Genomic DNA, 12,174 nt, shown 5'->3' on the forward strand with positions numbered 1-12,174 from the left:
TTTCACAGAACATATTCTGAACAATAAGTGCCATTATAATTCCTCAACGCGAACGCATTCAGCTGAAATAAAGCGAATTCGCCGCAACGTAATACGCTCCAAATTTTAATGCACCTCGTATTTCAAAACTGTACCCACAAGAGATGAAAACCGCAGGCCACAGAAAGCTAATTTACATAACAGTCTTGTCGTGTTCCATCCAATCAGAGCGTTTGTGTGTTTGATGTTAGTGATTGTAATGTCCTACTTTGAACACAAACGTGATTTATTATTTAGATCTAAGGCGCGGGACATATACAAGCGGCGCGGCGCGCATCGGGCGCACCGCGGGCGCGCTGTTGGCGTCCGAAAATGATATTTATATAGAGTGGTTAAATGCATTTTCTTCATGCATAATTTAGTAAAATTATGTTTTTTGTGCTAAAAGAGATTTGAAAGTAACGTTAATTTGAAAGTAACGATTTATTTTTTATTATTATTTATAAGTAAATAGCGAGGATAACCCCACGATTGCAAATATATCTTTGTTGGAAATGTTGGAATTTACTTGGAAAATTTTATAGTACTTTTAAAGTAATTTTAAAGTAGTACTGGTGTAATGATGGAAGAAAAGAAGGTTAAAATAACACAAAATTTATATTGTACTAGCGGTCCGCCCCGGCTTCGCCCGTGGTACATATTTCGCAATAAAAGGTAGCCTATGTTCTTTCTCAGGGTCTAAAGATTATCTGTGCCAAATTTCATCAAAATCGGTCCAGTACCTAGTTTATGCGTGAAAACCATACATACATACATACATACATACATACATACAAACCTTTCCTCTTTATAATATTAGTATAGATAAAATATGGTTTTCAAACACAGGTTTACATGTAAACCATATAAATCTTATCATTAAAATCTCAGTTCAAAAGTATTTACAGTACTGATCATTCCACAATATTATTACAATTACAAATAAATAAAAAACACAATCAAAATCAGGATTATCTTTATTTCTGACATTGTAAATACATGGGAACTTTCATTATGCTCTTCTTCATTTTGACTTTCCCTACTGCCATCACCTGTGTAAATCATTTCATCGATTAATTCAATTCACCTTTAAAAACAAAACGAAGAAGGGTATGTAATAGCAGCTCTATATAATTCCACACAGAGAGAACACATTTTTGACTGACAGGCTACCGTCTCCTACCACCCGATTTGTTTTTGATTGTGTATGACCGTGAATTGACCTCTATTTGGATGCGATGGGAGAAGCGCGCCTGCGGTACGCCTGCGGTACGCCCGCGGCGCAACCGTGGCGTGCCGCCTCGTCGCCTTTCCAAAATTCTTTCATACAAAATGTATAAGAAGGACGTGGTGCAAAACAGATTCAAGAGGTGCGCTTATGGCACGCCCGCGCCCGCGCCGCTTGTGTTTGACCCGCGCCTAATAGTAGGGGAGGCCAAGAGGGGGATTTTGGGATTTACTCGAGCGCGTCAGATTACTATAAGGGACGGTACCTTAGCTATTCATTAGTACCTCTAGTCAATATGAGCAGTTATGGTTGGTGGGTGCGCTCAGGGGCCCCGCTGGAAAATTTGAATAATCCATAATTCCCTAAGGTTGAGCTCGAATCGTCAGATTAGTGAAATGGGGACTTCTTATATTGTAATTAACCCCCCCATATATTAATCTGACGCGCTCGAATAATATTACTTTAATTTTTTACCCTTTCTTCATAGCGATTAAATCGCCACTTAAATCGTCAGATTAACGTATACTTTTTTTCAGTGACGTCCTGGAGCATGCAAAATATCAATATCTAACGCGCTTGAGTATTTCCAAGACAATTTTTTTCTTTTTTAAATTAAAAAAAATCAAAAAACCCTTCCCCACCGCTAAAAGTGAAAACATTATAGGACCTTTTTTTCTCGCTATGGTCTAATCTACCAATTCTAATAGGTTCCCGTGACGCTCGAGTAAATCCACATTTAGCATCCTGGGCTCCCCTACTATAAGGTTATTATTTGAAGTAAGGAGATGTCTTGCATATCATATAGGTATTTAGGACTAGCTGTGCTCCGTGGTTTCACCCGCATTGCTCTACTCAAGGAAATAATTTTTCAAATCGGACCAGTAGTTCCTGAGATTAGCGCGTTCAAACAAACAAACAAACAAACTCTTCAGCTTTATAGTATTAGTTTAGATATATTAAATACTCTGAACAAAATTGTGTGGGAAAGTTTACTGAAGCTAGATGGTCATGATGCTGTCCAGAATCGAAAACTATCGCAATATTACTTTTAAAATCCTGAAAATCACGAATCATAATATGTATATTAGCAACATTATCTTTGAGTTAAAGAAAGTTTGAATGTCATTTTCGAGTAATCTCGCATAATCCTTAATCGTAATAAGATAGAGAGATTTTCACTATTACTATTTCATTTAAATATATAACGTATAATGATACCAAGACGCGACTCGTGAGCAGTTTAAATCATTTGGCACATAATCCATACTAATATTATAAATGCGAAAGTAACTCTGTCTGTCTGTCTGTTACTCAATCACGCCTAAACTACTGAACCAATTTGCATGAAATTTGGTATGGAGATATTTTGATACCCGAGAAAGGACATAGGCTACCTTTTATTGCGAAATATGTACCACGGGCGAAGCCGGGGCGGACCTCTAGTAATCAAATATAACAGTTATCACCGGGTGTACTATAATATGTAGTATTGATTTGTAATTATAATTGAACTGTAGGGTAATAAGAGTTAGTTATTCATACCTAAGAAATCATCAAAACTTAATAATGCGAAGTAGGTATAAATCAAAACCATGCATTCAGGACTTCAGGCGTGAAGCCGTTGCAGTTGCAGAGAGGTTTATTTTCACGCGTTTTCTTATAATATTGGTTTAAATACATGTAGATATTATGTATTGTACTATTAAATAATTATTCCTTTCAAATTTTAAAGATGGACACCCTGCAATACAAAAATACTGGAAAAAGCTTCACATGTATTACTTATATATTAAGTAGATAATAATTAAAGTAATAACTGGCAGTAGCGTAATAACATTCATACAATAATATTAAAATAATATCATTCACAATTTAAACAATGATAACACAACGCAGACTAACCAATACATAAATTACGAGTCAATATTTTGGCAAAACAAGCAATTTATTCGAATCTCAATCAGCTACTCCAAATGGCGTCAATTTATGTAAAATCGTTATCGCTTGAACATGATTCCAAGTATCTTGTTTCGCAAATAATAATTTATGCCGGACGGTCCCAACATTTAGCACCCTATAAATATCTCCCGTGTCAAATAAAGCCAATGCTACGAGATTTATTGCCTCACTGAGACTGTTACGGAATACGTAGAATACTTGAAATTATTTAGAATTTTTATCTATAATATTGGGTCGTATTTTTAATTATGTTTAGCTAGCTATGTTACCCGGTGCTTCGCTGGCGTGGTCTTAGGAATATCCCATGGAAATGAGATACACCGCGGTAAAACGTAGCCTATATCTACGCTTATGTAGCTTTTTATCTCCAAAAATCATATATCTCAAAATCATAATATCATACAATCACTCCTTTGTGAAGTAAAAGTACAAACAAACATACTTTGGCATTTATAACATTAGGTAGAATTTGGCTTTAGAGCTAGACATATAAAATAATAAAAGTTGAGTGAGTGGTAGAGTTTCCTACTCTACTAAAATTAACATATCCAAAACTTTTAACTAGCAGTTAGCATATTATTTAAAGTTAGGATTTCTCTCGTTTCAATCATAGTTATTTTATAGGTATCACGATACCACTGCTTTTCGCCTAAATTATGATAAAGCTATCGTAAATAATAGGATTTTCTTAGAAAAAAAACATCACTGATATTAGATTATTAGATATAGAGTTACAATGTGATGAGAAAAAAAACATGACTTCAAAATGTTATACTGCAAATATCCTTAATTTTGCTTTCCTTTAAAAAGGAAAATTTACTTTTCAAACTATAAATAAAAGATGAAAATTCTTAACTATTGCTAACTAGCAGTGCTCCGCGGTTTCACCTGCATTGCTCCGCTCCTGTTGGTCTTAGCGTAATGATAGGTATATAGCCTATACTCTATAGCCTTCCTTGATAAATGGGCTATCTAACACCGAAATAATTTTTCAAATCGGACCAGTAGTTCCTGAGATTTGCGCGTTCAAATAAACAAACAAACTCTTCAGCTTTATAATATTAGTATAGATATTGTTAGGGTGTATAAAATAACTCACTATAATGCCAAGATAAAAACTAGACGCAAAAAGAAAAAAGGATAATGCTAAAATACTGGGAAGGTTGGAAAATCCTCCGGTATTCCTAGTTTTATTGAGATATAAAAGCATTTATGATAATGGTTTTGCAATAAATTGCTGAAAATAAAACCTTGTATTTGTTTTCTATCATTTTTAAATAAGAATATGTTTGAAGGAAACAAACATAATAATTAATTATCGTTATCACAGTGGAATATTTTATTTAGGAATCCTACTAATATTATAAATGCGAAAGTGATGATGTGTGCGTGTTTGTTACTCTTTCACGCAAATACTACTGAACCGATTACAATGAAATTTAGCATACATATAGAGGATAACTTGGATTAACATATAGGATAGGTTTTATCCCGGTAATCCTACGGGAACGGGAACTATACGGGGTTTTCTTTGAAACGCGGGCGAAGCCGCGGGCGGAAATCTAGTCTGTATTAAAATGATTTAACCTGATATCAAATAACCTAATTAAAAAAGTTCAAGCATAGGAAATATTATTGTTATCAATGGATGATAATAAAATTCATTATATCAGACGTGATTCACCTTGTTTATGTCTCAAGTTTTTAAAAACACCATTACAAAACAAATAAAGAAAAACATACATATCAGGGTGAATGTTAAATGGTTAAAAGGTGTCGTGATAACAGAAAATATATCAATAAAAATCACGCTGATCAACTATTTTTTCATTTATAACAGAGTTTATTTTAATTTCTGAATTAGATTATTCTTAATCAAGGCCACCCATAATTTTATCATCATATGAATTTATCTTTGAATTGCACTTGCACATCACTAGCTCTTTTGACAGTTTTTGGTGAAGAAATGAGTACCATCGATTTCAGATAAAATTTAATAATTTAATAATGTTATCGTAATGCAAATGTCGAATATGGAATATTCAATTCGATACTATCTTTTAAGTTTTAAATTATTTGTTTGCAACGACATAAGCGAGTTCCACTATTAGGTAAATTTTAATTCTTTCCAGGCTCTCGAAGACTACGCTAAGACCAATAGGAGCGGAGCCACGCGGGTGAAACCGCGAAGCGCAGCTAGTAGGTATATATTTTTTTTTAAACTTTGCAAAGCATTCATTATTTCCCCGTATATAACTTAATGAAGAACCCTTTGAGCGTATTGCTCATTAGTAGTTTAAAAATTAAAGTATAACAATGCGGTAAGCATCCGTCCAGAGTTAGTTTGTTTACAAGTTTGTTCAAACACCTCCACCGAGCTGGTTAGTTCTGATATGAAGTTAATTAATGATAGGATAGAATGATTATGGATATGGTAGTGTGCTTTTCGAATACTTGGTAAATTAATAAATAGCCAATTCGAATTGAATTTCAATTATTTTTTTAACAATTGATTACTTATAACATCTTACGTGTAAATTATGTTTTATTTTCATCAATATTTGTTACAAAGTCTCAGGATTTACTTTTTCCTGTGCGTAAAAATAATACAGGTAGCAAAATAAACATTATCATAAACACAGTGTACTTAGTTTAATTTTCCAAGAGGTGATAACATACTAGCCTTGATATATTTCGAAAGATGGTTTTACACGAAATAAATTACTGGATGTTTTCTTAATAATATAAAAACTGTAAAATATCGTATTTTCTTTATTCCTTTTATAATAAAAATAAACAAAGCAAAGCTCATCGCAATTAAAAGTCCCTTACGTGATACAACACTTAAATTAAATATACCAGTAGCTGATGTTCAAACAAATTAGGGAATTCCTAAAATAATTAAGTCGAGCGTATGGTGAAATCGTTTAATTTTCACGCCTCCTTGTTAATACAGCCATGTGAAAAGCCTCGGGTGTTCTTAGAAATTTTAAATTGTATTGAATGTAGGTAGTATTGCGTACTTTGAATATGGGGTCGACATTTACACAGGCAGGGAACTCATAAAAGGGAACTTCTAGAAAATGTTTTAATGTTTACATAGAATAATAGTTTTCTAATATGTAAAATGTATTAGTATGCAATAAATTATTTTAATTAGTTGTAAGAAACGACATACTTAATGGATAACCTGTAATGAATTCATTTCGACGAATTAAAATATTTTCTCTAGTCTCTATGATTTTTCATCACAGAAACAATGCGGAGAAAAACATGAATTATGGCATCACATTTTTTTATTTATTGTAGACAAAGGATACTTTATATTTATTGTAGCTCTCTCAAATCTTGAATTTGAATATTTATATAATTAGTACATTATATAATGTTTATATACACAAATTATATTTTAACCATTTCAACAATATATTTCTTTATTTTACTTAAAAAAAGTATCCGTATCCATATTCTTGTAAAATAAACATCTGCCCTTAAAATAATAAAATCTGTATATATTATATACTTGTATTTGCAATAAACGTTTGAGAGCTTAATTGAAATGCAAAGAGAGGCCTGTCCGCCATGACAGATTCACTGTTTACACAGAAAAGATCAAAAAGGGACTTACCTTCCTGCTAATTCCCTTTTTCTTTATTCCAGCGCCTTGTTATAAAACGATTTGTTGATTTTAATAAATCGCTGCTATTTGATTATTTTCTATTATTGATGAAGTTGCATCGTACTGAGATAATATTTAATATTGTTTTGAAAATTTCTTGAATGTCAAATTATTATCACTGTTGTTTTTTAGTACCTCCCTATTCCTGTGCCTATAAACCTTTGCTTTTTAAGTATCGCGTTCTGAAGTCTTTCCTTTCTGGCTATGTTTTAAAAGCCGCAACATGATGCATACTAATCTTATTATAATCAATATTATAATTAAGTACAATGAAGCTATAAATTAATGTTAAAAATTACTATTCAAAAAAAATTCCAAACGTCACGCTCGAAATTTGACAGTGCCTCTATGTTAAGGACAGGTTCATAAAACATTCAAAAACAATGAACACCAAATTACAAACGGTTACAAACGATCTCCATATCGCAAGCCCCATTCAATAATTCTGCAAAGCCATCTCGTTTCGTACACATAAAAAGAAATAATGTCCCTGTCATAATCCAATCCAATTGTCATAATTTGTAGGCGGCTGCTATCCGATGTTTATTGTTGATTTTATTAGACTCCGCGTTCACAGAGCATCGGGATGATAAAATTGCTCGTAAAATCCTTACATGTGTATCGGCTTGTACAACGAATCTACCCTTTAATCCCTCGATGTTACATCGTGAATATTGATAGGACCAATCATACTAACTTGGATGATTTCCCTCGCACACAATGGCCTACAGTTGGCATACGATCAGGTGCTCGATAGACAGCCCGGAAAACTGTCTCTGTAGTTATTGTAATGGCGAGTGTGTTTGTTTCAGCTCATATTTGTTTAGACAAATACCTAGGTGACGTGTTTTTTTCTGTTGCCTCCTCTTGTATTAAAAACCCTACTTAAAAAAATCGATTTTCAAACTTTAGCTCTTATCAGGGGAAAAAAGAGTTAGCTATAAACTTAGAAGTTAGAGTATATAAAGGCTATATACTTTACAATGACAGTCTTACTTCAACAAAAACAATATAAACGAATAAACAATCACAAATGATTTATAACGAAAGCTATTTGAACTGTAATCTACTTACTGAATAAGAAAGAGTTTAAAAGGAAATACAGTTCCGATATGATAATGCTTCGTCAGCAGCCATTGTGCTCAAATGAATCGGCTTTACAGTGAATAGTATAAAAATTACAGACTTCAACAGTTCATTATGAACCGTTTATTCTTCTATGAGTTCCTTCAATTGGCATTTTCCGTTCAACGTTTTAGCCGTTTTTTTAGTAACGAGTCAACGGCAAACGTTTTGTTTTTAGATCAAAATGTATTCTTGAACCTTAGAATAATTTAACATCAAGGAAGATTACTTGACACTTAATTTCTAGTTGGACCATTGTATTTTATGTGGGTTAACTATAATAATACTAAATAGACTGAAGTATATACTTAGGTAGTTATATTTTAGTTGCCATCCCTGTATAAATTTATTATTTATTGATCATGATGACTGCCAGCAGCAGATTAGTAGGTGGATTGAGAAGCAGTGTGAAAAAAGTATTTGCAAAGTCATTGTTTAAATAAACCAAACATGTTTTATTTGTAATTTTATTGTATTACAGTTTTATTTACCAAATTATACAAAATTAAAGTTTATTTTGTAGCCTAATAATTAAAAATATATAAAAAAAATCAAGAGCCAAAAAGTAAGAAATTCAAGAAGGTCAGGAAAATAACATAGTCTAATCGAAGTTAGGTACAACAACATCCAAAATAAACCTTCGTCTTATCACAAATACGTTGTTATTCGGTTGACGTACTACTCTGGAAATCAGCTCATACTCACCACTGTACTCCTTTCCGACATTCCTGACAACCACAGAGCAGCTTTTGGTTGAGAAAAGTGATACGTGTGGCTTTGACATAAGGTCTAAATTCGGGTGATTCGCAGTTGGATACACGGAGTACACAGCACGGTCGGGGAAAACAACGAAGCAGTTTGTGAGAGTGTCGGCCGAATGAATATGGGGGATGTCAAAAGATGACCCAATCAATGGATGCTGCACATAGCGGACGTGTACATCGCTTAGACGAACCTCGATATAGCAGAACGCTGGAACCAAAATGTTAATTATCACATTGCATTGGTAGTAAGAGACCTTGGATACCTCTGTGGATTTTTATAGAAGTATCGATCTAGCAAGGAATGCAGAAGTCTTTACTAGACAGTACTAGAGGCAGGCAGTACTAGAGAAAATTATTGTTCAGTGAAATCAAATGTTAAATGTATTTTATTTTTGTCCCATAAGCGTACAAGGGACGTAACTAATATTAAGAAATATTTAGGTTTTTGCAAATTAGGCTAAAGCTATTCCTATCTCTTAAGTACAAGTCGAAGCTTTATTAATGTTATACGGTGGCAATAATAAAAAAAATAATCAGAGAAGAATATTTACATTCTTACCTTGACAAATGAAAATCGACACCAAAAGCAAAATTTTTGTCACCATTTTTAAATCTTCTTGACAATCGAAACAAGGCTATACTTATTAAATAATACTGTATTAATTAAAATCTTATATATACTCAATAGTATCAGATAAAATAATATTATTAAATATTATGAAATCGTATTGTATCAATTAAGTAGGTAGGTCCTTAGAGACGGATATTTTGATATCGTGACTATACAATATACATGCATATTATGACAATAAGTTGGTACCTATATCAAGATAGTAATAAAAACAAACTAACTGCATGTAGGTGTAGAAACTTAAATTATATTTTAAAACTATTGAAAATTGTCATTATGGCCTCAAGGCGTTGCTGCAGAGACATTGATGTAGGTACGTAAAATAATCATAGAGATAGTATGTACTACGTACATATATCTCGATGAAAATAATATAAGAACGCAGTCGTGCAGACAGGCGGTGAATTTACAAAGCCTTATACTATTTGAGTCGCGAGTCGGACTTATAGATGAGCTTTTGTTTATAGTCCGGGATCCATCGCCCATTTTTGGGCTATTATGCATATTACTCGATAATTTATTATTATTTAAAATATCAATGTGACAATTGACAACCCCACGCCTCGCGTCTTTAGGTACCGTGTGCTCCTAAGCCGCGCCGGGAGTCGGCCTACTTCTCTCTTTATACTATGGTACCTATTTATTTTGGTTTTACTAAGCTACTCGCTATACAAAGCTACTCGATAGGCAAGTCACCTGTCTATGTGGGTGCGGCCTAAGCAATAGATAATATTAATAAAAATCATTAATCATTGTTGCCATGATAGGTATATTTGATAATAATTATCTAATCGTTTCATTCATTGCCTGTTTTATTACAATCTTATCATTTTAACTTTTGATCATGCATGTATTTAATAAGCATAAAAAAGAAAATATCAGCACTATTTTATTACTCTTTCAAGAATAACTGAATCAATCATAAGAGCATATTTATATCAATAACAATTGAAAAAAATATTTACTTTTACGAACTTAGGGTAGTTACTTACCAAAAATTTATCTTCAATATATTACTCTTGAATATACGTAATATTTTCAGGTCTAAGGTATAATATCAAAACCAAGAATTCCATCAAAAGTTTTGAAAGTTTTGCAGCTAATATAAGATCAAATCTCTAAGGCGCACACAGCACGTGCCGTCATGCAGTCACAGAAATTATAATCTGCTTCAGAAACTGGGAACTGTGGCAACTTGAGGACACTCGAAGATTTACTAGCAAATTAATTTAATTAGTGTCGACTGCGTATTAGTGCATTGCAACGTGTATCGTTCATGTATTTTCATTCCTTAGAATTTCTTGTCAAGTCAGTATGCTTCACAGGGGAGGTATGCTTTTTCAAGTTTGATTCATAATTTGTTATGTATTATCTATATTATGGTGTTGTTTAAAAGATTGTCAAAATACATTAAATAATTTGTGATAATATGGAGGATATAGTGTACTTAACATTTGCATTTCCATTTAAATAAAATAACACATGTTTTATACATGTGTTATTTTATTTAAATGGTACTACAATAATATACAAACATTTACGTTAACTAAAATGTCATTTAATACTCAGTTATATCGTGACTTTATACAATGAAACTTTTAATACAAAAAATAATCAATAAATATCACAATAAGTCCATATTACATAGCTCACACATAATATCACTTGAAGCCAATACAATTCAGAATTCAGGTATCTAATTAAAGTCAGATTCGACAACTTCCAGAATGAATCTTCGCCTCGTTACAATAACGTCGTTATTCGGTTGACGCCTGATTGTTGAAATCAGTTCGTACACACCGCTGTACTCCTTTCCAATATTCCTTACAGATAATGAGCAGCTTTTGAAGGGGAAAATTTTAACTTGTGGCATGGCCATAAAGTCCAAATTCGGGTGATTGGCCGTTGGATACACGGAGTAAGAAATACCATTGGGGAAAATAACATTACAGTTTACGAGAGTGTCGTCCCAGCGTTCAGACGGTATACCAAAGGATGTGCCAATCAGTGGATCTTTTATGTAGTGAACGTTTATATCGTTAAGACGGATTTCCGTCAGGCACAGAACTGAAACAGATAAACATAAATTATTAATAATTATTTCGTCTATTCTTTAGCGGAAAGTCCTGATCCCTGTGAGGAGGGATTCTGTCAATGTTAAGTTTTGAAAAGATGATCACAGACACTATCTTTTTGGTTAGAGCTTGTGTGAAATACAATCTATACTGAATAAAGATCAGGGATAATATGATTTGTTTTTCTTTAACTTCTCTCACGTGGATCTGTATTGCCTGTTAAGGAGCAAGTATAATTATAGCCTAATTACTAATAACTAGCAAGGTAGACCCATTTAAAAAAATGTTATGACTTTCTTATCTAAAGTATCAAAATGTTATTCTTTTACAGAGGCAAAAAAATATAAGAAGGATTATTCGTCGTAAACGTACCTTGACAAGTGAAAATCGCCACCAAAAGCAAAATTTTAGACACCATTTTGAACCGAGTAGACTCACGCTAATACAACTACTAATATAATATAGATAAAATCGTTATATACCCTATGCAGTATCAGATAAAGTCTTGTGAAAAATTTAAATAATATGATTATAATCTTAATATGATAGAAATCAAATATTAGTAGCTCCTTTGATACCGTGACTCTACACTTATGTAGAGGTATAACCATTTTAATATTACTAAAACTTGTGAATATAATATTATATTTCTACTCATCCTATAATATATATACGAATACAAAAGGTTTTGTAAA

The 12,174-nt window shown here is 32.7% G+C and overlaps 1 protein-coding gene across 1 annotated transcript; it reads right to left on the reverse strand.

The window, feature by feature from the left end:
* Positions 1 to 10,966: 10,966 nt before the first annotated feature.
* On the reverse strand, positions 10,967 to 11,928 carry LOC149482680 (uncharacterized). The gene is made up of 2 exons (XM_089703231.1): positions 11,852 to 11,928; positions 10,967 to 11,471 (listed from the first exon to the last, which is right to left on the reverse strand). Exons 1-2 carry the CDS (start codon positions 11,895 to 11,897, stop codon positions 11,101 to 11,103), a joined length of 417 nt encoding a protein of 138 aa, XP_089559357.1. The 5' UTR covers positions 11,898 to 11,928; the 3' UTR covers positions 10,967 to 11,100.
* Positions 11,929 to 12,174: the final 246 nt, after the last annotated feature.

The sequence above is a fragment of the Colias philodice genome, chromosome 14 (genome assembly GCF_061535455.1).
Source record: "Colias philodice isolate Cphi_HAF_F1 chromosome 14, ilColPhil1 Martin Lab GWU primary, whole genome shotgun sequence".
NCBI classification, from domain to species: Eukaryota; Metazoa; Arthropoda; class Insecta; order Lepidoptera; family Pieridae; genus Colias; species Colias philodice.

What these genes read in the sequence shown, in the direction of transcription:
- LOC149482680 (XM_089703231.1), bottom strand. Translation starts at nt 11,897, where the DNA reads ATGGTGTCTAAAATTTTGCTTTTGGTGGCGATTTTCACTTGTCAAG. An exon ending in GGCGATTTTCACTTGTCAAG is followed by an intron (nt 11,472 to 11,851) that starts GTACGTTTACGA and finishes TATCTGTTTCAG; the next exon opens with TTCTGTGCCTGACGGAAATC.